Source organism: Patiria miniata, unplaced genomic scaffold (genome assembly GCF_015706575.1).
Source record: "Patiria miniata isolate m_02_andy unplaced genomic scaffold, ASM1570657v1 HiC_scaffold_10, whole genome shotgun sequence".
In the NCBI taxonomy this organism is placed as follows: Eukaryota; Metazoa; Echinodermata; class Asteroidea; order Valvatida; family Asterinidae; genus Patiria; species Patiria miniata.
Genome location: NW_024037048.1, coordinates 21277784 through 21303909, shown reverse-complemented (window position 1 = coordinate 21303909; position 26126 = coordinate 21277784). Strand labels below are relative to the sequence as shown.

General features: G+C 39.3%; 1 protein-coding gene across 1 annotated transcript in view; it reads right to left on the bottom strand.

The window, feature by feature from the left end:
* Positions 1-5129: 5129 nt before the first annotated feature.
* The window catches only part of LOC119739856 (T-complex protein 1 subunit gamma-like), a 38456-nt gene continuing 17459 nt past the window's right edge, over positions 5130-26126 (bottom strand). The window contains exons 10-16 of the mRNA XM_038214969.1: positions 25696-25828; positions 23961-24042; positions 22520-22618; positions 21489-21675; positions 20511-20651; positions 20169-20300; positions 5130-6666 (exon numbers count right to left, since the gene is read on the bottom strand). Of these exons, the coding sequence (XP_038070897.1) occupies positions 6544-6666; positions 20169-20300; positions 20511-20651; positions 21489-21675; positions 22520-22618; positions 23961-24042; positions 25696-25828 (897 nt within the window). The 3' untranslated portion in view covers positions 5130-6543. The remainder of the gene's footprint in view (positions 6667-20168; positions 20301-20510; positions 20652-21488; positions 21676-22519; positions 22619-23960; positions 24043-25695; positions 25829-26126) is intronic.

Genomic DNA, 26126 nt, shown 5'->3' with positions numbered 1-26126 from the left:
TTTACTGGCATTACATTAGTTATAAGCTTTCCAATGACAAGTAATCAATTAATTAATTCAACTCAGTTTGAATTAAGAGCGGGACGCTCCAAATTCGTTCTGAAGAATGTGCGCAATTTCTGAACTGCAGCGCGCCATTTCAAACCAATTTTTGAAACTGTATAAAGGCCTGCAAAACAAACAAGCAAATGTATTTGTCACTGGACATAAATGTCGTTCGGAAAAGAAAATCAAAATTTTGAGAAAGCGCGTGTATAGGCCTAAGCCTACCAACTTTAAATCTCACGATGTGCCAAAAAATTTCAAAATGGAAAGAACCGATCAACTTAAAAACCCGTTCGAATTTTAATTTTCCAACTCGATGACATCGTCAATGCTGATTCAACTGCACAATGTCATCACAGATGTTTTACAGTTCGTTAATATTCTGTGTACATTTCATGTACTGCACAATTCACGCCATACAAAAATGTTAATGTTTAATGCTGCCAGCAACGATGATAAAAATACCCTCAACACATTACACATAAATTCCTGAAAAAGTACATCGACACAACATGCAAAGTGTGATCATGGTAAATTTGTGCACTTTTAAAAATCCTGTTTTCGACAAGACAAATTTTAATAGCGAGGGTTATTTTCGTATTTCTGAAGTGCCTGGAACATTGTTTTCTAGGTTTTTCGTAAAACATGGAGATATCGATTTCGGGTAATGCGCATTATTGATCCGCATTCTCGTCTGTCGTGGCCGATAAAAAACCTCGAAACGTATGCGCAGAACTAGGCTAATGATTAATTTTACAAAAGAAAAGAACACAAAAGTGGAGACCTCCGGGAAATAAATAAAATACATCAACATGCACAAATCTCGCAATGACTGATTAAAAATAATGTTGTTAAACGAAACTAAAACAAGATACACATTAATATAAGAAGGCCTTACACAAATAACTAGAGTTGATATTTTAATTTCTGAGCATGTTAAGAGATGCCACATCTAAATCTGGAATGTTGTTTTACAAATACTACTTCATATATTTTTTTAAAAAATAAAAACAATGGTATTTGATGGTATTTGGAATGTTTTATTGGCCCAATGAGCAGGGTTATAATGATGTAGCGCCTTGAGCACCAATACTGGTGGATACGTGTTTTTAGCCACTTTTCTAATTATTATTAATCTAAAATGAATAATGGAAATTTCGGATGCAATTATAACTTTACTTGAAATCTTGTCTCTTATAATTGATATCAAGTTCAAACATCACGACCAAAAACAAAACCGTTGTATTGATAATCATTCATGAAAAAAGGAAGGTTTAAACATTACAAGTTTAAGTTGAATGACAGTATATTTGCATTAAAATCACTCATAACAGTTACTAGTTCGCTTGCATTCAAATTCATCATCAGTTTCAACGGACAATTTGCAAAATCGGTGTTCATTTTGCAACCAAATCCAATTATGTTATCCCAATCACACCACACACTACGCTACCGAATCCCTACACTCGCCACCTAACCTCCATTCACAAATTCGAGAATTAATAAATTACCTGTGTCGAATCCTCAGCAGAGCCGCGTAGTCTAGTCCGTTGGAGTTGCTCGCGTGCCCCCACGCCTCCCCCACCCCTGAACCATCCATCCTGACAGATACCCTAGCACTTCGATTGACACACACCCTGACAATGCTCCCCACGATCCATCGAAAGCCGTGTTTTTATAAAGCAATGTCTGTATCAGTGATAAACCAACAAAATAAGTGTAACTGTTAGACTCTGTGGGAGGTTTTAAGACAAAAGCTCAGTCGCGGTTGATGCTCAAGGAACCACATTAAGCTGCATCATTAACATCACCCTACTCCTGTATCCACGACTAGCCAGTGTATTATATCTACGTACAGCATACATATTCACGCAACACGACCACACGCGTGGATTGTATACGCGCACCCATTCATCGACCACTTATCACGCACCCACACGCACTCGTTCTTTTGGGATAAAAAAAAAATAGCAACTGTTTTTTTTTTATGATGGCGTTTGGGATTTACGCGGGCTGTATGTTAATATTTCATGAATAAAAGTCGTTTCTGTGCGTTTGTCAAGTGTCAAATACACGCTTTTAATACAGCAGATAGGCGATGGGATTGTGCCATTGATGACAAGCATGGAAGTTGGCACACAGTCAGAGCATGAGAAAGATATTTGGCTGTAGGGCCATCGCAAATTTGTCCTTTAAAAAAAATATCTAGGTAGAATAACAAGCAATGGCAGCCATTTTGAAAATTGATTGTTATTCTACCTAGATATTTTTTTCAAAGGACAAATCTGCGATGGCCCTATGGCCAAATATCTTTCTCATGACATACTCTGACTGTGCGCCAAATGCCATGCTTGTATCATCAAAGGCACAATTCCCCCCAAATATTTCCCTATCTGCCCTACTATTTAATTCTTAAATACAATCATTCGTTATAGGGGCCGAATAAAGTTAGAACAATAGCTCTGAAAATACCTCTTCTGACATACTGAAAATAATCATTCAGACAGAAAAAAATTGCGTTTCTGTGAAAGCAACAAACACCCATCGGCTTTTTGACTCTTGCTTAAAAATGAGCTGAAATATTCATGGAGCCTGGCGCCTAATCATCTCACGCTTGACTAGCCACGCGTTGAACACGATCCCACGACCGTGGCACAAAGGCATGATGGGAAATAGATACCCGTTTCTATGGCAACAATTTAACCTAGCTCTATCCACTGGGATTGGGTTCATTTGAAGGGCAACGCTGCTAAAAATCACGATACAACTGGAAAAAAAGCGGAGAATTATTAAATATAACTACAGTCACCCAAAGAATCATAATCATGCATTTTTCAAACAAACACTGCAATTCGTAAAATAGAACAGCAAAGGTAGATAACAAAAACGTAAAATAAATTATAAAATCACCAGAAATGTTCGGTTTCGACACAGCAAATTTATTTTTGCAATACTGACAGAAACAAAAAGTGACACCACGGTTAACAGTTTTACAACCTTTTTAATAAACGGTTGCTATGGATACCAAATCTAAATTGGAACTTCAAAAAAATATGCGAAAATCCCTAAAGGACACAACCAAAAAGGTGATATCAGTAAAAAAAAAAAAAAAATCTCAAAATATATTCACAAGTGGATAGCTTGCATACAGGGCCAAAGTTTATCATGTTTATGTTGAAAAACCGCTTGATGCACATCAATGACAATGTCTACCAGTATATTTGGGTACAAACAAATTATCTTATTGAGTGGGTGTCCAGGGTTAATAATTAATAAAACCCTGACCTATGACCCCAACAAACTTCAAATAATTATCATTTCCCTGGCAATATTCAATGTACATGTATATAATATGCAACACGAATGAAATTCAGAGAATTATGAGAAAAAAAATGTTCTGGCTTCATTGATACTTGTATTTCACTTTGTGTTTCTAGGAAATGAAAGTGTGGAGCTCATATTCTTGAAAGCAGGCATGCAACTGGGAAGTCACACAAAAAAGAGGAAATTCCAATCTTTCCAAGACTTTGTACACTGTTTTTCTATTTTCAATGGCACACATTGGAAGTGAAAAAGAGGAAATCAGCTGATCGGAGGAAAAGTTGCATGCCTGTTAAAGAATATTAGTTTCATATTCTTATAACCATGGTAACCATTTTTTGTCAATCATTAATTTTCAGCACTGTCAATTTCTGTTCTAAAATCAACCTCTTCCCCAGTGCTTACTTTATTTCCAACCTCGTTTCCAGAGCAGGTAGTGGTGGGCGCATACTGCTGGACACCCTGGGGACGAGGTTGGCTCTAAATAGCTTCGTATTAAAGGGTCATTACAGCCTGAAATACGCCCAATTGGGCTCCAAACGAAAGGGTTTAAAACGAAATGATATTAAGTGGAAAGAGCATTTATTAAGTAAAATATTCTGCGAGAACCATGCCAGAATGAATCTCGGAGGTCACAATGTTGTCCCGAAAAATCGAGCTGTTCAGTGCCAGTTGTGATTCCATCTGTGCAGTGGTCGCCTTCTGCCTACATGTTAGAAACAACATTGGTGTTGTGTCCAATTTATGTGACACACACAACTTGTATCATTCAGGGAAAAACGTACGCGTGCTCTGGTGTGTCCGATGTAAACCACCAGGGTTTTTTGGGGGGGTGTCTTTTCTCGGGAACAGTAAGACATTAGGTTAGTTTCCTTTCAACCAGACCTTAAAAACAGTTATAAGTAAACAATGCAAACATGAAATTTGTAGGAATTGCAGGGCGTAATGCCCCTTTAAAGAGGTTGTGGAATGCTGAAAGTCGTTTTGTTTTTTATATTTTTTTACTGTAGAGTAGACCCAAATATATCATAATGACAAACTCCCATTCTTTTGTAATGTGCGTTTATATGTTTAGAAAACTGATATTCATCGAGTAATTTGTTGGTCGGCGAGCGCATAATTGAAATCAACAGTCGTCGGGTTCTTCGTAAAATCAGAAAAATTGTGACGTAATAAACAGGACTCGTTTATACTACGCTGCATAGGGAGTCCTGTTTATTACGTCACGATTTACTATGTTTTGTTTGCTGCCCCCAACGGCGACTTTTACACAAATTGCACGTTCGGGTCGAAACAGGACCTGAAAAACAGCTCTCAAAAGTACCTTTTGTATTCATTTCATGACAGAAACGATAGTCGTTTTTATTTCATCACACCTTAGGCTACATATACCCGAAAAATGACGGAAATGTCTTCGAGCATTCCACAACCTCTTTAAGCTACTTGTTCAGAGCTACGGCTGTGTCAGCAAGTTCCCATGTAGTACTTGATGAAGTCCTTGACATAGCCACAGCCATGACATTCTGATGCTAGCCATTAGTCAAGGTCGACTTATCATTTACTAAAAAAGTACACATTACCTTCATACCAAATGGCATGCTTCCAGACACAATCATCCCATTATAAAGATGTACCCAGTGCTTTTATGCCATGTTTTATTTTGGGCCCATTACGGAGAAAACCTGTTAACATAACACCTGTCATCACATGATCGTTGCACCAAAACATTGGTCCTTACGACGCCACTGAAAAGATCAAATTGCTAGAATTTCCAAACGCTTTAATACATTTATTGATTTTCCTTTGTAGTCCGCTCAGCAGCCCCGGGCAAATTGAGGTTAAACAAGCTAAATATAGTACCAAAAAATAACGAACCGTGCTTCTCAGAAACAATTAATTTTAATATCACAAGTGAAGAGAATCGAGAGTTCGAGGATTATCCCGCCAACCAACCACAAAATATCATGAAGCATATATAATGGGAAAATTAAAGATATCTGGTGGTTTGTTTTTACTGGTTACCGTGGCAACATAAAACAAAAGTTGACGCTCCGTTTACAAATATTATTTGTCAAAAATGGTTAAAACAGTTAGTTGTAATCACCAAGTGAGGAAAATAAAGTGTTTGGGATTTCTTTTTTTTGGCAAACCCACAACAAATTCTGAAAGGTATTTTAGACTTGTAACGGTGGTTTGTTTCTGTTACCGTGGCAACACACAACAACGGCGATACTCCAGCTACATGTTCCTAAATGACGACACGGCAAGCTACAGTAATTACTTTACATGTTAAACCCTCCATTATTAAGCGTTCTATCCAGCATTGAAGTGGGCTGTCATTTTGATTGTATCGCTCAAAGCTAGCACAGTGCTTATAATATGTGTTATACTCCACATATCAATTCTAATATGCCCGACAGCATTACAAAGCGGTACTTTGATTAGGACAGCTGTTTTAAAGGAATTTCTGGTCATGTTCAAATACTGCTCCCCCCCCCCCCCAACTACACAATTTGTCACCACGACATGGCAATTTACATGAACAACAAAATAACGGGAAAGAATGCAGTATCCAGATGCCATTGCTTTGGTTGTGTACAATGTCGAAGGAGAGTCGATTGAGTGCATTTTCAAAGTAGGCCTATTTTCCCACAAAATTGGAAATGTTTCTCAGTCCCAGATTCATGTCTTTTCAACAATTTGCAATGGCTGACCTTCACTGAGATGATATAATTATGATGAAAAAGCTGGCGTCGGGATGCAACATTCTTTCCAAATCAAGGTGTGTGCAGTATTAATATGCATAATTTGGAGTGTGGAATCTTTTTTTGTTTGAAATTTCTTTAAATAGGTAGAAATTTGAATTTGAAAAAAAAAAAAGTGGAATATGGGTGATGTTCAGAAATTGATAATCTTAATGTTTAAAAGTTTATGGGAAATCATCAATATAAGTGTGTTTCTTGAAGGTTTGAAATTTAGAGTGTGTGGAATTTTTATATAACAAACTGAAAAGGAATGGTGGCAATGAGCAATATCCCACCCAATGTGATCGCCCACATAGAAGGCGGGGAACAAGACCTAGTATATAGATGCACTATAAACGAGTGACGTTAAAGTTGACGGGTTTGGTTACACTGAGAGCACAACGCATAGCAGGAAGCCAGATGCATGATGGGATTACTCCATGCCTTCCACCCCTGCGGCACCGGTCGTCGGCGCGGCCATGCCCGCTCCCTCGCCTCCCGAGGCTTTCTTTGTTCCCGAAACGATGTCGTCGATGCGAAGCAACAACATGGCCGTCTGAAAGGAACAGAAACATTTCATTTCAAAAACACAATTTTTAAAACAAAAATTCCTCAGGTGCCATTTCAAAAGACGAGACAAGTTTTGGAGATTTCCGTTAAAAGTTGATTTGTAAGTGTGCGAATCCGTGAACGGGTGCGCGCAAGCGTCGACACGATGAACACGTCGGTGCAGTGCGTGACATCGCGCAGCTGCAATCGGCTGAATGACAACGTGTCCCAGACGCTGATTTCGGGCGCAATTTAAAACATGACTCTGCAACTTTTGAATTGGAATCGAGACCCTAGAATATTGTTTTCCCAGAATATACAGCATTGATAGAGCTAAAACTTCATCAGGTTAGTTGTTAAGCACCCGTCTATAGATTTGAACACTTTTGTTGCTTTAAACGAAACAAATGCACAAATGACAAATGATCTCCTCTATCTTTAAAGAAAAAAACAAAATGGGAAAAACGAATGTCGCAGTGCATTCACCCCATATTTCAAATCAAACCTCCGATGATTAGTTTATGAATATTCAAATTCCAAAGGCCCATCACTTTTAAACTTTAGAGCGGTCAGTTTATTTATGAGCACAGACATAAAACATGGTCAATGACCCATTACAAGTCCTATTAAAGACAAATTGCTATCGGTTTTTTTTGTCTGGTCAACGACATTTTACAGTACTTCACTTTTATCACACAAAATGAATTAACCTTCAGATAGACAAATTAAAAGACCATTATTTTTCTGGCGAATTGCCAACGTCAATCAAGACTCAAATAGGTATGTTGGTCTAAAATAGCCATCATTGAATACCGCGTAACCATGGTAATATCCTAGCTGTCGCAAGGAAATTCACCCTTGATGTCATTAAAGGGAAGATACAACATTTGCAAACATCACAAAACGAAATGATCAAATAATCACGAATTACCTCACTAGTTTGTTAGGGAATGACAGTCTAAAGCATCCTGTAAAATTGTGACTCCTGGTGTGCTGTCATTTTCAAGAAAAATGGTATTTTTCCAACGCTGGTCGGCTGACCAGCGTTGGAGAAAACTGGCTTTTTTTCAAAAACTGCTCCAAATTTGTCATAATTAGTTATTCCGCGTTTTCTTTGCAATTGTTTACACACCTGTGAAGGGGTACAAGCCTGCTAGACTGATTCTCTGACCTAACAATTTCGCAAAGTCATGATTGCTCCGTTTCATCTAAAGTGGGTCAGGGAACCAGACTACAAGAACACGATTGGTTTTCATGGTTTTTCCAAGCATCTACAAGCCCAAAACTTGAAACAAGTCATTTCAACATTATTTGCTATAACATATTAATCCTCCAAATCCATCTATTTCCAAAAATTGCAGCAAAAGCAAATGTTGTACATTCCCTTTAACAGATTTAATCATTCACAGATTCTCAGATTTTTGGCTCAAAAAGCCAATTTTGTTTAAAATAAAACCGGCCTTGCTTTCCCCAGAGACACGAACGCTGTCAACATGAAGACATCTTCAATGATTGGTCTGTCTTCGTTCCCTGTGCTCCGCGACTAATAAACGATTGCTCGATGTCTTTATTACAACGTTATAATTCACACAGTCGGTGATTACGACAAAAACAGGTGTCGAAATACAGAAATAGAAGAGCTTTTTCATAGCTAGACACAGACGGTTCGGGGCGACGTCGTGAAACATACGAACAACTTAAAATATCAATCAAGACTAAAATCTAATTATAGGTACATCTGTATCAGCTGGTCAAGACACCTCTCTGCTAGCAAAAAAAAATCATTTTTCCTCTTGTAGAAAATTAAAATTAAAAAAAACCACAGACATCGTTTCAGATTTCCCTGGGTTACACTATTTACAAAAACCCAACAGATTTTAGAAAATTATGAAATATAGATTTCATTTTTGAAGCAACAAGGTCTGCTGGGCCACTTTTAAAAAAAATTCATCAAGGAATAGAACTCGATAGATGTTATAAGATTATCATAGATTCAGGCACAGTTCAAATAATTTTTATAATGAAGCAATTGTTTGGATTCGTCAATATTCTACTAATTTCAATTCATCAAACTACTAAAAGATCAAGGAATAGAGCTTGACAGATGTTGTAGGATTTTCATAGATTCAGGAACAGTTGAAATAATTCATATTTCAACCTTACTTTCAGTAATTTGTTAAATTCATCTTTCAACTCACTTTGAATCCACCAAACTACTACAGGACCAAGGAATAGAGCTTGATAGATGGTTTTTTTCATAGATCGAAGGATTTTCATAGATTTGGGAGCAGTTGAAATCATTCATTTTTCTACCCATTTTTGACAGCCATTTTCTATAATTATCAGTATCCAAACCACTGTAATTACACACTCTACCGTTCACTGAAGGGGAGTGTGGCCTAGTGATTAGGGTTCGTGACTCATGATCAGAGGGTCAGGGGTTCCAAACCAGCAGCTGGTTACACGTTGTGTCCTTGAGCAAGCCACTTCACCCCCACTTGCCTCTCTCCACCCAAGAGTATTTATAAATGGGTACCAGCATCAGCTGGGAGTAGCCTGTGATGGACTAGCATCCCATCCAGGGGGAATAGAAATACTCTCAGTCGTTTCAGGCCAAGGAAACTGGAGATAAACGCCGGCCCGAAGGCCCACGTCGGCTCATGACAGACTTTGCTATCATTCATTGTAGCATAATGAACCAGTCAAAGTGCGAACTTTCAACCCATCAAGGCTAAGCGACTTGAAAGGTTATCAGTTAAGTAGACCCGGACAGAATCTGCTGGTACCCTGCGCATGTCACACTGAATATTGTTATCCCAAGGATCGCCGGCTAAATCTAATCAAACAAACTCGACCCAGTCCGCATCTGATACTAAGGTTTTTGTGCATACATTACAAAACTGAGGTGCTTGACAAATCGTTCATTCAATGCAAAAAAAAATAAAAAAATTGGGCAATTTTTGAGTGTGTACGATCATATTGAGGTGTCTGTGTGTAGTAAAGAGTAATTGGTAGTAATTGATGGTTTTCGGGGGTTTTCCCTCATTTTCCCCCAAAAAAATTGAGGGTAGGGAAGGTCAAAATAGGGTACACATGTACACAACTTAGGTAGGGTAACCGGAAGCAGAACTTTTTTATTTGCCTAAGTGATGACTTTTAGTTGGACTTTTGCAACGGGATGACGTCAATTTTAAGTCCTTCGTGTTGGCAAAGAGCCAAATAATATGACTCGGCATTTTCCTACTTTTTTTTTCTGGATATAACCCACCCCGTCTCTTATCACAATAAATTAATTCTGGAAGATCAGTTTTCTCTGATTACAAATACACCACTATGGCCAAAGTGCACGACATCTCGCCAGGCCGGCACGACCGTTACCACGACAATCACTTGACCCAGATGAAGCAACCTAATCCCTACAAACACCCGGAGAAAACCGGGGACTGATACAAGTCTAATCCATCCCGTGGGTCATTCCCAATGCATGTAGACAACCATGCTCTCATTATGCATTCGCATAACAGATTTGCAGTTTGTGGTTTACAATTCATCGGTCCCCCCCCCCCCCATAGAGAAGACAGAGTCAGCTCACGAAGAATACCGGTACCTCGGGGAACTAGGAAGACAAGAGTAATTGAGAAGAGACATGGTTTGGGATGCCAACGAACAGTGTTATGACACCTTGAGCAAATCACAGAGGCTACGGCTTCATCTCAATTACCGGCTACGGCTATTAGTACACACATGTCTATGGGAAGGGGCTTAAGCCGCTTTCCACAGCCGCATATGTTGTTCTAAGCTGTAGCCGGCTATTAGTACACACAGGTCTATGGCAAGGGGCTTAAGCCACTTTCCATAGCCGCATATGTTATTCTAAGCCGTAGCCGGCTATTAGTACACACATGTCTATGGCAAGGGGCTTAAGCCACTTTCCATAGCCGCATATGTTATTCTAAGCCGTAGCCGGCTATTAGTACACACAGGTCTATGGCAAGGGGCTTAAGCCACTTTCCATAGCCGCATATGTTATTCTAAGCCGTAGCCGGCTATTAGTACACACAGGTCTATGGCAAGGGGCTTAAGCCACTTTCCATAGCCGCATATGTTATTCTAAGCCGTAGCCGGCTATTAGTACACACAGGTCTATGGCAAGGGGCTTAAGCCACTTTCCATAGCCGCATATGTTATTCTAAGCCGTAGCCGGCTATTAGTACACACAGGTCTATGGCAAGGGGCTTAAGCCACTTTCCATAGCCGCATATGTTATTCTAAGCCGTAGCCGGCTATTAGTACACACAGGTCTATGGGAAGGGGCTTAAGCCACTTTCCATAGCCGCATATGTTATTCTAAGCCGTAGCCGGCTATTAGTACACACAGGTCTATGACAAGGGGCTTAAGCCACTTTCCATAGCCGCATATGTTATTCTAAGCCGTAGCCGGCTATTAGTACACACAGGTCTATGGGAAGGGGCTTAAGCCACTTTCCATAGCCGCATATGTTATTCTAAGCCGTAGCCGGCTATTAGTACACACAGGTCTATGACAAGGGGCTTAAGCCACTTTCCATAGCCGCATATGTTATTCTAAGCCGTAGCCCGCTATTAGTACACACAGGTTTATGGCAAGGGGCTTAAGCCACTTTCCATAGCCACATATGTTATTCTAAGCCGTAGCCGGCTATTAGTACACACATGTCTATGGCAAGGGGCTTAAGCCACTTTCCATAGCCGCATATGTTATTCTAAGCCGTAGCCGGCTATTAGTACACACAGGTCTATGGGAAGGGGCTTAAGCCACTTTCCATAGCCGCATCGTATGTTATTCTAAGCCGCAGCTGATGGCTTAAAATTACACACGTGCGTATGGAAGCGGCTGCACTTCCTATAGACTCGTGTGTAATTTCAAACCGTAGACAAGTAAATTCAGACACGTCTTGGATCTATGAGAGAAGCTTGCTCGTCAAAAATTCCAGCTTGGGATTTTTGTAGATTCGCTAATATTTCAAAGAAATTCAACACTAAAGCTTCGAAACAAAGGGCTTTGTTTAAAAGTGTCCCCCAATCCAAGGTTTAAACATTCCCCAGCCTACATTCAGTTTTGTTTTTCTGATTAAATAAACTTCAGCAAATCCTGACTATACTTGCCTGTAAACACATCCTTTTTAAACCAAAATTCTTTAAAAAAATTCAAATTACAAGAAAACTTTTCCACGTTCAAGAAAATTATTAGGGCTGTCCATTTTCGAATACTTTGGTATTCGATCACTCAAAACTGCACTCAACCGAATATTCGGATATTCAAAACAGCAAGCTGCAACTGCGTACTGCGCTGGTAAAAAGTGGCACGAAGAGTGTGCCGATTACAAATTTGCGTGTGGCGATCGATATGAGGTGTTGGAGTGTTTTGCAGTAAATATGTTATAACTATAAAAGGGATTGAGCCAGCTTAACTGCTGTGAACAATGAACCGCCGTTGACCAAAAAAGTTACCGTCGACAAAAAAGTCGCACCTGACAATAAAGTGCTGCAACTTTAATGATAAAATAACATCACAGTGGAATGTGTACTTGTTTTACGTAACCCCCCAGGACCGACACACAAAGGGAGAACAACAGATCCTTTCAGTCCTCGGGAGTTGGGTCTTTTGTTCAAAATGGTCCTCTGTAGTAGGTTTGTGTGCTTAGTCTATGGGAGAGTGTTATATTACAGGGACAAAGGGAAAACACAAAACATTGTCCTCTGGAGTATAGTAAAACAAGAGTGTGTGAACATGTATGTGCATAGTTTTTTTGTTTCGAATATTCAAACCAGCAAAAAGCTATTCGAATATTTGGTGGAAGATCGAATATTCGACTTTCCGTTATTACAGACAGAACTAAAAAATTTACAAGAATATGAACACAATAACCACCACAATCCACCACGATCTTAAAAAAAAATAAAATTTAAAAAACTTAATTTCTGTGATAGTTTGATTAACCCAAGGGCCAGCCTTTTGCACTCAGAATGACCATGTCGTTGACTGACGGAGTCATTAAGTAAAAATAATATAAAACTGAGTATTGTTTTTCATTTTGGTGATAGCAGTGGGCAAGAAAAACAATCCCTTGTTTACAGTCAAACACCCATTTCAATTTCTCCCTCCAACCCGAAACCTCTCAAGAATACCCTAAATCCTTGAGGGTCTCATCAGCCTCGACCCAGTGAATGTCAAGTGGAGAAATCCTTGCTAACCCAACTCCTAAAGCTCTGGGGTAATCATGATAATATTCATCTGACATTTCGAGCCTTAAAACCCTGGCCGGCCGCTGTCGAGCGGAATATGACAGGTCCGACAAAGCATTTTAATGATGGGTTCGTGTGGGTGGATGCGTTGGGTGCTTCTGGGAATGGAATAACAATCATGCAATTCCAAAAATGCAGTCTGTCAATTTTTCTTTTTCTTTCTTGCCTTTTTTGGACGAGGTACTTTGGCAATTCCACACTCATGAGCCCAAACCCAGACCTTTTGAGTTTTGACAATAGAACTAGGATCTTGGTCTCTCAATTTTTGCTGTAAACATTGCGAGCTTTGAACAAATATTCTCACCTGCAAAGGATATAACTGGTTTTGTATTTTAGAAAATATGGTGGATATTGTTTTTAAAATTATTACGTACGTAACGAAGGACGAGCATTTTAGATAAAGTCACAAAGTAAGCATAGCATTTAATGATCCCCTAATTTCGTCTTATCTACGAAGATGTACCCTGGAGGAATGCTATCAGTCAAAAACTCGAAAACTCAGAGCCAATGTGAAGAATTATTTGATATTTTAGAATCAGGATTTATACGTACTAACAGACTGGACATTTGTCACAAAATGTCTGTCTCTGTTCGTACGTAACCCTAATCACATCATAACCCTGAAGTCAGCGCTAAAACTATTATATTTTTGCTTGATAGCAATGTAAATTGGTTGATGTCAAATGAAAGTGCCTATTAGAAACTGAATTTGTCCTAAGCACCCTTTTTCTTGCAGTGTGTCTGTCCGTAACAGAAAAAAGACCTGTTATTTTCTAAAATAAAAAGATATCATCTTTTGTCTTGTCTTGTCTTGTCCTAGACACTTTTGACTTAGCAAGGTATAGGAAAAACTAAAGGAAACACTGGCTCATCTTTTCCCCTGTATTATGCAACATCCATAAACTTATCTTAAAGAGGTTGTGGAATGCTCGAAGACATTTCCGTCATTTTTCGGGTATATGTAGCCTAACGTGTGATGAACTAAAAACGACTATTGTTTCTGTCATAAAATGAGTACAAAAGGTACTTTTGAGAGCTGTTTATCAAGTCCTGTCATGCCTGTTTCGACCCGAACGTGCAATTTGTGTAAAAGTCGTCGTTGCGGGCAACAGTTAATCGTGACGTAATAAACAGGACTCCCGATGCAGAGTAGCATAAACGAGTCCTGTTTGTTACGTCACGATTTACTGTGTTTTGTTTGCTGCCCGCAACGACGACTTTTACACAAATTGCACGTTCAGGTCGAAACAGGACCTGAAAAATAGCTCTCAAAAGTAACCTTTGTACTCATTTCATGACAGAAACAATAGTCGTTTTTATTTCATCACACCTTAGGCTACATATACCCAAAAAATGACGGAAATGTCTTCGAGCATTCCACAACCTCTTTAAATTAGTGGGGAATGGCCCACTTTAATAACTTCTGAAAAAATATTTTGCCAAATGGTTTTTACCTCTTACAAATTACATAATGAATGTTCTAAAACCAGGAAATTGTAATGCACCGGTACCACCTTTTTGAAATCAGGCATGCAACTGGGAAATCACAAAAAAGAGGAAATTCAAATTTTTTCCCAGACTTTGTACAGTGTTTTTTTTTTATTTTCAATGGCATACTTGGGAAGTGAACAAAGAGGAAATCAGCTGATCGGAGGAAAAGTTGCATGCCTATTTTTTTCACACGAACACTCAAGTGAGACGGGGCCGTATCATAAGTCCGACGCCTCATAGGTCCGACGCCTCATAAGTCCGAAATTTCGGACTTATGAGGCGTCGGACTTATGAGGAATAAAATTTATTTATTCCGCCTCATTGGTCCGACGCCTCATAAGTCCGACGCCTCATAAGTCCGACAACGGAAAAACGAGGCGTTTAATTTGTCGGACTTACGAGGCGTCGGAGCTATGAGGCGTCGGAGCTATGAGGTGTCGGACTTATGAGGCGTCGGACCTATGAGGCGTCGGACTTACGGGCCTTTATTTGGTTAGGGGATGCGATTCTGTCGGACCTATGAGGCGTCGGACCTATGAGGCGTCGGACTTATGAGCGGACCCCAGTGAGACAACAGGAATGTGTCAAAAAATAGAAACAATGTACACCATATCCTTTTTTAGGGTTTTTTTTTTGGGGGGGGGGGGAGAAAGTACTCAACTTCTGATTTTGTTTTGGCTGAATGGCTTATGTACTTAATAGGGATTGCATAAGAAGGCTTACATAACGAATGTGCAAATAGCACACTCGCAACACGAGAAATTTGTACCATCTTTTTTTTACAGATTCACTTAAGTAAAACAGCAATGTGTCAAAAAATAGAAACATATCCTTTTTTAGTTTTTTTTTGGAGAAAGTACTCAACTTCTGGGGTTATTTTTGGTTGAATGGCTGACATACTCAATAGGGATTACATAAGGGTTACATAATGATGTGCATATAGCAGACTCATAACACGAGAAATTTGTACCATCTTTTTTTTTTATAGATGTACTCAAGTGAAACAGCAATGTTCTCAAAATAGAAGTCATGTGAACCATATCAAACGACATAATTACACTTTAGTACCAGTACACTCGCATTCTATGAATCGTGATAAAAAAGAACATGCAGCTTTGCTGCAGATGTACATATACGGTACATACATATAGAACTTTGGTCAACAAAACCCCAAATCTCTCCTCTTTTTTAAAAATCAGAAATGACCTTTTTTTAAACCAGAAATAGCCCTTTTTAAAACAATTTTTCTTAAAGCAACATATTCTGAACCTTTTGGTTCCCCAAAATATTAATTTTTTTTCGCTCAAGAATTGTACAATATTTGATTTTTTTTTAAAAACAGAGAATGTCAATATTATATTTATGGCGTTGCCTTTAATGTTCAAGCTTTGTAGCTTATTTCTTCCCTGACTTTTTTTTGCTAGAAATGAAATAAATGTATTCAAAAGTTTGATGACTTTGAGTCTGGGTTGAACGGCCCGCGACACCCAGCATCTTCATTCAGTTGGAGATTAAGCTCCTATTACATAACCGCTATGCCACAAAAAATGTCCGAGTTGATCGTTCAGGAGTTCAAGCCCACGCAAATTTTGAAACCAGTAATTCTGCCAACGGGATGTCAAATAGTTTTCATCCATTTAAAAGGAGTAAAAAGTTGCACAAAAAATGTTCCCAAGTTAATTTCAACGTCATGGGCCCTTTAACTACCAGAATAGTGAACCGTTAACCCTAACCCACCTCACTCCTCCAAAATCCTCCTGGCGGTTTTGGAGGATTCTAGAGGATTGAGGATGAATGGTGATTGAATCAAATGAGGATTCTGGAGGATTGAGGATGAATGGTGATTGAAGCACATGAGGATTTTGGAGGATTGAGGATGAATGCATTTTGAGGCAGGACTGTCTGATGATTTTGAAGGATTTGGCGTCGGTTATCCTTCATTTAAACACGAGTGCAAAGTTTTGGGATGAGGAGGATTTTGGAGGATTGAGGATGAATGCCGAATTTGAGGCAGGACTGTCTGACAATTTTGAAAAATTTAGGCGGAGTTGCAAAATTTTGGAGGATTTTGGAGGATTGAGGATGGTTGTAAGCAACAAGGGCCTAGGGGGTTAGGGTTAAGTTTGAAAACCAGTGTACAGTTTGACATTTGGTCAAAATTTACTGTCCTATAGTGTGCCCATGCTAATGATTTTTTCCAACTCATATTATCAATTAGGTTTAGACTCCCTCTGAAGGCTATATGTGCAGTGATCCATAACATCATGGCTCACACCAAAGCCTTTGACATTTGAAACCCCTATCAAGTGATTCAACAGAACATCTCAATTATTTCCGCATCCGAATTATGTGGCTACGGCAAGCAATAATTCACACGAGCCTATGGCAGCCCCTTCCCATAGATCGTGTGTTAATGCTAGCCGCAGTCTCAAACTTCAGAGCCAGTCTTAATTTTACACACCCTAAAAATACTGCGAGTTAAACTTGCTGGCAGTATTTCTACAGTCAGTTAGTTTAGTTAGCACACTTTTCAGTTCACGTAAAGAGGTTGTGGAATGCTCGAAGACATTTCCGTCATGTTTCGGGTATATGTAGCCTAAGGTGTGATGAAATAAAAACAACTATTGTGTCTGTCATGAAGTGAGTACAAAAGGTACGTTTGAGAGCTGTTTTTCAGGTCCTGTTTCGACCCGAACGTGCAATTTGTGTAAAAGTCGTCGTTGGGGGCAGCAAACAAAACATAGTAAATCGTGACGTAATAAACAGGACTCTTTTATGCTTCTCTGCATCGGGAGTCCTGTTTATTACGTCACGATTTACTGTGTTTTGTTTGCTGCCCCCAACGACGACTTTTACACAATATGCACGGTCGGGTCGAAACAGGACCTGAAAAACAGCTCTCAAAAGTACCTTTTGTACTCACTTCCTGACAGACACAATAGTCGTTTTTATTTCATCACACCTTAGGCTACATATACCCGAAAAACGACGGAAATGTCTTCGGGCATTCCACAACCTCTTTAACAAAGACCCCATATGACCCCCAGATGACCTTTGACCTCAAATGTCATCTGAAGTCCCGTATCCAAAGATTATTGTCATAAAGTTTGGTTGAGATTGAAGTCTGACTTTTCATAAGACAGCACTAAACAGTTAACCTAATGGAACACACGGACACACATAAGGAATTCACTATCGCAAGATCCCCTTTCTTGGCTTAAAGGGAATATACAACATTTGCAAACATCGAAAAATAAAACTACCAAGTTTTTACGAAATACCTTACTAGGATGTTGGTAAATGACAGTCTAAAACATCCTGTAAAATTATGGCACCTGGTGTTAAGTCATTTGTATAAATTTCCAACAGTGGTCTGCCGACCACCATTGGAAAACCTAACTATTTTTCAACTACTGCTCCAAATTCACCATTTTTTTCGGTCCAAATTTTGTTTGCTATTGGTTACATGTTTATGAACGGGTGCAGGCCAGCTAGACTTACAATTTTCCGGCATCTATAAATTCATCCATTTTATATTTAGTGGAGTCAGGGGAACCAGACTACTCCACCCTTTGTGTTTTTCTTGGTTTTTCAGCATTTTTGAACACAAAACTTCAAACATGTCAGTGTAACAATATTTGATCTATTATAGTAACCCCTCAAATAGTTCATTTCTGAAAATTACAGCAAAAGCCAATGATGTACATTCCCTTTAAAGGGAAAGTATATTTGTTTATGCTGCAATTTTCAGAAATACATGTGTAAATGGATTTGGAGGAGCATGTTATAGAAAATATTGTTAAACTGACTTGCTTCTCGGAGCAATTTATAGACTTTGGAGATTTGTATTACAATGTAGGTCAGAAAATCAGTCTAGCAGGCTTGTACCATTTCACAGGTGTATAAACAATTGCAAAGAAAATTCGGAATAAATAAAGATGAAAAATTAGGAGCGGTTTTTGAAAAAAAAAGCCAGTTTTCTCCAGCGCTGGTCGGCCGACCAGCATTGGAAAAATACTTGTTTTCTTGAAAATGTCAGCACACCAGGAGCCACAATTTTACAGGATGCTTAAGACTGTCATTCCCCAACAATCCAGTGAGATATTTCGTGATAATTTGATCATTTCGTTTTTTGATGTTTGCAAATGTTGTATCTTCCCTTTAAAAGCTAGGGGGATAAAAATAACCAGTTTCTAATATCGCCTTAGCAGTTAAAATACATTTGCTGGGTCCTACGAAATAAAATCTCCTAAAATATCATCCATTACGTAATAGGAGCGTCTATTCTCTGATCTCTTACTCAATTGAAATGCGGGTCTAATTTCATTGAGCTTTATGGCCACAGAAATAAATACTTTGCAAATGTGCTTGCTATTAAGCGGGCAGATGCAGGGAGCCAGTCAAAAAATTATATAAATCACGGGGCATTGTTGGCAGGTTACCGGTTTAGCTTATAGCACAATGTGTCTGTGCTCAGAAATTTTGCTTTTGAGAAAACGTTCAGTAGTTCACTATTGAATTCTGGTGCCATTTTACACAACGATGACAGTGCTATTAATGGACACTGCATCCTGGAAAGTGCCAAATAGACCCTTATCATGTTGCGGCCATCTTGAATTTTTTTTCCCATTCAAATCAATGTAACCAAAGCGAGGCTGGAAGGAAAAATAGTCTGGTTCCTCTTTGCACAAAAAAACCATCATCGTTCAGTACTGTTATTGGATACAGGGAACATGACTGAAATGGTGGCAACATTATAAAGGCCTACAAAATGTGTTTTCAGGGAAATTATGTTAATCGGAAAGAACATGGCGCGGATCCAGAGGGGGGATTTTGGGGGTAAAAAAAAAAAAAAAAAAAACCAGCTCTGTAAAAAAAAAAAAAAAAAAAAATCGTTGAATTTGAACAGCGTCCCCTATTGAAATATGGTACCCCCCAAGTTTTTTTCTCCGGACACTTAGCGGAGAAAAAAACCTGTGTACATTTTCATCTCCTATTTCAGGAGATGTTCTGAAATTTCAATTTATTAAATTTCAGATTTTTACTTAATAATACAATAATACTGGAGTCTTATATAGCGCACGTATCTACCAACAATGAGGTACTCAAGGCGCTGGAAATTATGTATTTATTTTTAAAGACAGGTAAATGAAGTTTATGAGAAATATGAGACCCATTATGTAGCACCTATAAGGGTTTACAAGGTGCTGCGGCGCATATTGCAGCCACTGCCAGAAACACCGGGGCAAACCCCTTCTCTTAGCGATAAGTGTTACTGGGTTCTTGAACGTGCATTACACAACACACGGGACCTACGGCTTTACGTCCCATCCGAAAGACGAAGCAATAATGGTAAAGTGCCTTGCTCAAGAGCACAAGCACCATGTTCCCACTGTCAGGATTCGAACCCATGTACCACGGCACACGAGTCGAACACCGTAACCATTGGACCACAGCACCCCACACTAAATGTTCAACAAAATTTCATGTCCCATATTGAATGAAAAAAGTTAATAACTGTAATTATGTAATGCACTTCTAAGAACAAAAATTTATTTTACACTTCAGTTTGTGGGAGTAATCAACAGAGGGCGGTCTTCATTAAAGAGGCTGGTTGGTTCATTGCATTTGGTTAATCATTGAGGGCGCTATTGATGCTAGTAGCTACCACATGTTAAAGTAGTTCTACTAATTACTTGTTCGGTGAGAATTGAAATGGAATGGATATCTTACCTCAATGGACGTCTTGTAAGTCTGCGCCTTGACAGCGTACGGATCCCAGACTCCCTTCTCCTCCATATCCACAATAGTTCCCTTCTCACCGTCGATTCCCCAGGCAAAGTTACTGGCCTCAACGTGCTTAGCCTGAAACGGCACAAACATTAACAATTTGATTTTACATTGATGAATACTCAAAATGAGTGAAGTCTCATATGAAGTCTCATATCTAGTGATGGCTTACTGCCCACGGAATGCTGGGTTTTAATTCAAGCAAGTGTAGATCATTTGTGCATTTGTTTTGTTTGAAGCAACAAAAGTGCTCAAAATCTAGGATTCGGATGCAGTCTGACTTACCCTGAGTGCGGTGAGTGTACGTATTGTGCTCCCTCCACAGTTTTGTATAAGAGTCCTAGGGATGACCTCCAATGCCGAGGCTACGGCGCGGTACGGCCATTGCTGGACACCGGTTATACCCTTGGCTTTCTCTGTCAATGCCTAGGAGAGAAAGATAACAGTAGATATAGCTGTGTCAGGATTGAGTGACAAGTTGTTAAGACTTTATAAAGTTAAGTCTGTCACAAGCCAATGTGGCCCATCAGGCCAGCGTTTATCTCCAGTTTCAGTAGCATGAAATGCTGAGAATATTTCTACTCCCCCTGGATGGGATGCTAGTCCATCGCAGGTTACTCCCCAGCTAATGCTGGAACCATTTATACTTCTGGGTGCAGAGAGGCAAGTGGGGTAAAGTTGCTTGCCCAAGGACACAACATATGGCCAGCAGGCTGGATTTGAATGTGATGGACATGCGATGGACTTGCGATGGACTTGCGATGGGCTTGTGATGGGCTTGTGATGGACTTGCGATGGACTTGCGATGGACTTGCGATGGACTTGCGATGGACTTGCGATGGACTTGCGATGGACTTGTGATGGGCTTGTGATGGGCTTGTGATGGACTTGTGATGGACTTGTGATGGACATGTGATGGACTTGTGATGGACTTGTGATGGGCTTGTGATGGACTTGTGATGGACTTGTGATGGACTTGCGATGGACTTGCGATGGACTTGTGATGGACTTGCGATGGACTTGCGATGGACTTGCGACGAACTTATGATGGACTTGTGATGACTTGTGATGGACTTGTGATGGACTTGCGATGGACTTGCGATGGACTTGCGATGGACTTGTTATGGACATATGATTGGTGATTAACATATGATTTACCCAGTAAATGTGCTTAAGATGCATTATCAGCACCAATTACTCATTCTCTAAATGCAGCATATATGTGTAAGACTTGTCATGGTTACCAGGGAATCACACACTTACATGAGACAGTGCCATTTCAATGGCGCCACCGCCGGGTACCAGGTAAGGCTCCATTATGATGTTACGAGCTGAATTCATCGCATCTTGGAGATTCCTCTCCACCTCGTTCAAGATGTCCTTGCTAGCACCCCGCAGCAAAATGGTACAGGCCTTTGGGTTCTTACACTTGGTGATGTAGGTGAAATATCTGTAAACAAAGGGATACAAATTATGTTGAATATGCTGGTAAACCCCTTCAGTAGAATGGTAGAGGCCTTTGGATTCCCACATTTCTTAACATGGGTAAAATATTGTTAGACATATAAAAACAATTTGTGTTTTTAACATAATTTCTGGGGAAAAAAATTCTTGTAACCCCTTCAGCAGAATGGAACAGTTGTTTCAATTGGATTCCCGTGTAAAACACTAATTTTTTAATGCAATCCTTGAAAATGCACTTTTGTGTCCCATTTAACCTTATTTTCAATTTTCGTTTTGCCATTTTCAAGGGTATTTTGGTGCCTTTTTGGTTTTTATGCTCATGCCAATTTTCATATTCATGAGCAAAAGTGAGATGTCATTTCAGGCAGAAACCTTAATGTTACAGCTTGTGTTACACTACAAGTTTCCAGAATTTTGGATATTTTGCTGTCGTAAATTTTGTCTTTAGTGATTCATCGTTGTGTTGGTACATGACAATAAGGCAATGAGCAAACTTTTCTCACAGATGTTTTCAACGAGCAAATTTTGGGTTCACAATTTGAACAGAAAACCCTAAACTGAACAGTGTCTTCCTGAAATGACATCACAGCAACAGCGCCCTCAGTTGTCCAAAAAAGCACAGCAATTTAATTTTTTTAAAGAATTGCACTTCTCCAAAAATTTAACAAAAAGGGATGTCAAATAGTTTCCATACATTTAAGAGGAGTAGAAAGTTGCCCAAAATGTGTTCATAACTAAAATTCATGTCACGGCCTTTTAGAAAAACAAAATATTGATTTCAGATGAGAAGCTTTGACGACGCAAAGTTCAACTCAAGCTCCTTGACTTACTCATCCCCGATCTTCTCGACCTCAAACAGCCCGGCTCCCGTTCCGATATCTTCCTCTCTCAGCTCGTCAGTACGGTTGACGATGGTAGCGCCACAGGCTCTGAGTATCAATCACAGACAAAACAAACGAATAAATGACTTGCTTTCATGGTTGGCTCTTTGCCTGCTGTTGAAAGACAATGGAATAAAACATTTCGTTATACTTAATACACTACACAAATAATTAATGTTTGTGACCTGTTCTGTCAAAAGCAGACGCTTCTGGGCCGAGTTTGAAATTGAGATAGGGCCAAAAAACGCTGTGGGCTGATTTTTTTCGATTTTCTAATTTTTGCAAATTTGTAATCCTGAACATGTCTAAAATATACTATAAAAGTTTGAAACCCTAATTTGAACTCTAAATATGGTATTTTTGATGATTTGTTGAGGTATATCAGTTAAAGAAATTACTGTTTTGTGACGTTTGTGGCCATTTTCTCCGTTTTCTACTTTTCGACACACTGAACTTCAAAATAGCATAACTCTGCCCAGGAATTACAGGTTTCAAAAATTAAACCACCTCTTAAAAGGAAAATGTACATATTTTAACAGTATGCAAAAATCTCGTTTTGGACCTCATGCCCAGAAAAGTCTGACTTTGACAGAACAGGTCACGTTTATTGAGTACAATGGCAAGAATAATTTTCCTCGTGGAATGGAACATTCCATCTGTCACCGAACGAAATTATTCTTTCCCTTGCACAAAATTTGAAACATTCATTCCTTGTGTCAGTGCAACGCCATTCTGCAAGACAGTCGTATCTCGCATGAAAAAGCTCCGTGCAACGAGGTCGTATCTTGCGTATCAAGACGTCCACTGACATTGTGTGTACATCCGGGTTATTTTAATCGAGATACAAACTTTTGACATTGAAAACTCTCGTTTCAAGTTCACGACATCACGCGCTATTTTAGGAGATACGACCTTGTTGCATGGACGCGACGAATTGTTGGTTTTATACAATGCTTGAATAAATGTTAGTCATCTGGTCAGAGCCACCAATCATGTGACCATGCAATGGAACTTCTATTTACTGCTAAATAGAACTTCTATTTTTGCGGCGCGGTCGGGCCGTGGGTTAGGACGAATAATTCAATGACATGTGATCAACGACCCACCACACAGATGACGGAATTTGTTCAGGGGATGTTTGAATCTTTTGCCTATGTACAGTATACACAAAATCTGAGTAAAAGTGTTTGAACCTTTTGCCAAAGTAAGATTTAAAGAAACAGCGCGGATGTGCCATCACGTGTTAGTAAGAACCACATTTCCATCAGAGGCCCAGTGTATGCACAGAGAAAACAACATTTTTTTTGGTCCCATTTTCACACAAATCTGAAGAACTTCTTTAATATAAATGGTTTGACAGAGGCAAAAAAGGTTCAATTGCGAAACTCACCTCGCTACTCTGTTGTTGTCTGATTTTCGTAGTCGTCGGATTGCCGTGATATTTGCTTTAGCCAAATAATGTTGGGCTAAGTCTGTATGGGTAAAAAAACAAGTCCAAAAGATAAAACACCAACAGAAGTACAACAATAACACGATACGTTTCAAATCGAAATCATCTTCCAAGAGACTGAAGTTATAATCAGGCATGCAACTGGGAAATCACAAAAAAAGAGGAAATTCACATTTTTCCCAGACTTTGTACAGTGTTTTTCTATTTTCAATGGCACACATGGGAAGTACAAAAAGAGGAAATCAGCTGATCCGAGGAAAAGTTGCATGCCTGTATAATATTAGAACTAATGTGCTGATTACGCAGTTTTTATACCAAAGGTCTCAAAGCGCTCCACAATTATTACCCCTGTTCATCAGGCCATGAGACCAGTTTCTGCAGCAGCTCAAGATCAGCGCATTCCGATCTCCACCTTCACAGGTACCCATTTATACTCCTGGGTGGAGAGAGGCAATTGTAGTAAAGTGTCTTGCCCAAGAACACAAGCACCATGTTTTCCATCAGGGTTGGAACCCACGAACACTGTAACCATTGCGCCACAAAAGTAAGCGTTCTTTCAGCAAAACGAAAACAAATCACATAGGGATGAGTGTGAATTGTTTTCGTTTGCTGAAAGAACGCACTTTTTTATGATCCGTGGACAGAACTTTAAAACGGCGGTTGTGTTTAAAATTCCGTAGCTTGAAAAGTACACGAGTGACCTGAATAATTCTAGTACTAAAAGAAAGCTTATGAATTGGGCTTTCAGATCCTAGATTTTGAAAGTGCTACATGCAGAACTTCACTAAAACAATAGTCCCGACATTTGGGTTTCATTTTTTTTAACTCACCCTGTACAAGCACAGTTCAATTAATCCCAGCACTATATGATTTTATGGATTTATTAGAGAATAAACACAATGCATTACATATACAGCGTGTGTCAATAAAAACGCAGGATTAGAAACAAAAATATTAAGAATATAAACCACCCCTATTCATCATAATGTTAACCCTCTTTTCAAAGTACCTTTCCTTCTCTTCACTATGCTTTTTATCCCATCTCATTTGGACAATCCTGTCCAGAGATAGAGTACATTGAAGAAGGGGTATAAATTCCAAGCTGGTCTGATTTGTGAAATCACACATACCTAATGAAAGGTTTGAATTCAGTACAGGTGAAAGTATTTGTGGATCACAAAGAAGGACATGTGTGGCAGGATTAGGCTTACATAATCCTTTAGTCCACAATCAATGTTATTAGTCAATAATTGCCCAAGTGATGCTTTGAAACAATGATAGTCCAGTTATTAAATTTAAGTGATACTTATCATCAGTTGTTTCAAAGAAAGTTTTGCTCTGGTTTAATTGTCTTCAATGCATACCTGCATTGTACATAACTGGTCGTTGTGTTAAGGTCATTGAATCAGACCAACCTGCTTCAGAAGGGCTTCACAAAACTTGACATAACTTTTGAACCAAAAGTCCAAATTCCACCAAACAAAAATCTTGTCAAAGATGAAATTATGGACAATCAAATCCTTATCAAATTAGGAACACCAGTAGCATAATTTTCTCAGAAAAAAAATCGCTTTGAATCCTGCGTTTTTATTGACACACGCTGTACATGTAGTACAGTGCCAAACAGGTGCATCAATCAATTAACTTGACTTAGTGCCAAGACAAGCCAACTCACCCGATACCCCCTTCTCTGTGATAATCAAGTCCGGTTTGAGAGCTATGATCTCCCCACAGACACGCTGGATATACTCCTCCTCAAGCTGCAAGATGCGGGTGAAGTCTTCTTCCCTGCTAATTTCTAGACTCGTCTGGAAATTAAGAAAAAACAAAGTCTGTGATAGAGTGTCATTCACTTTTAAGTTATCAATAGCGCCCCCAGGGTTCTTAATGCGTTGAGGCATATGTGGGTGCACGACGTCTTTGTTGAATAAACGGTGCCCCCTAGTGTCATGTTTTAACGATGTTATACCCGACTCTCCTTTCTTATACTCCTAGGAACAATCTTGGAGCATGAAGTAAGGTTTCTCAATGCGTCGACGAATACGACGGTTAGCGACGTCTCTGTAGAATAAACAGCGCCCCCTAGTGTTGATTTTATTACAATGT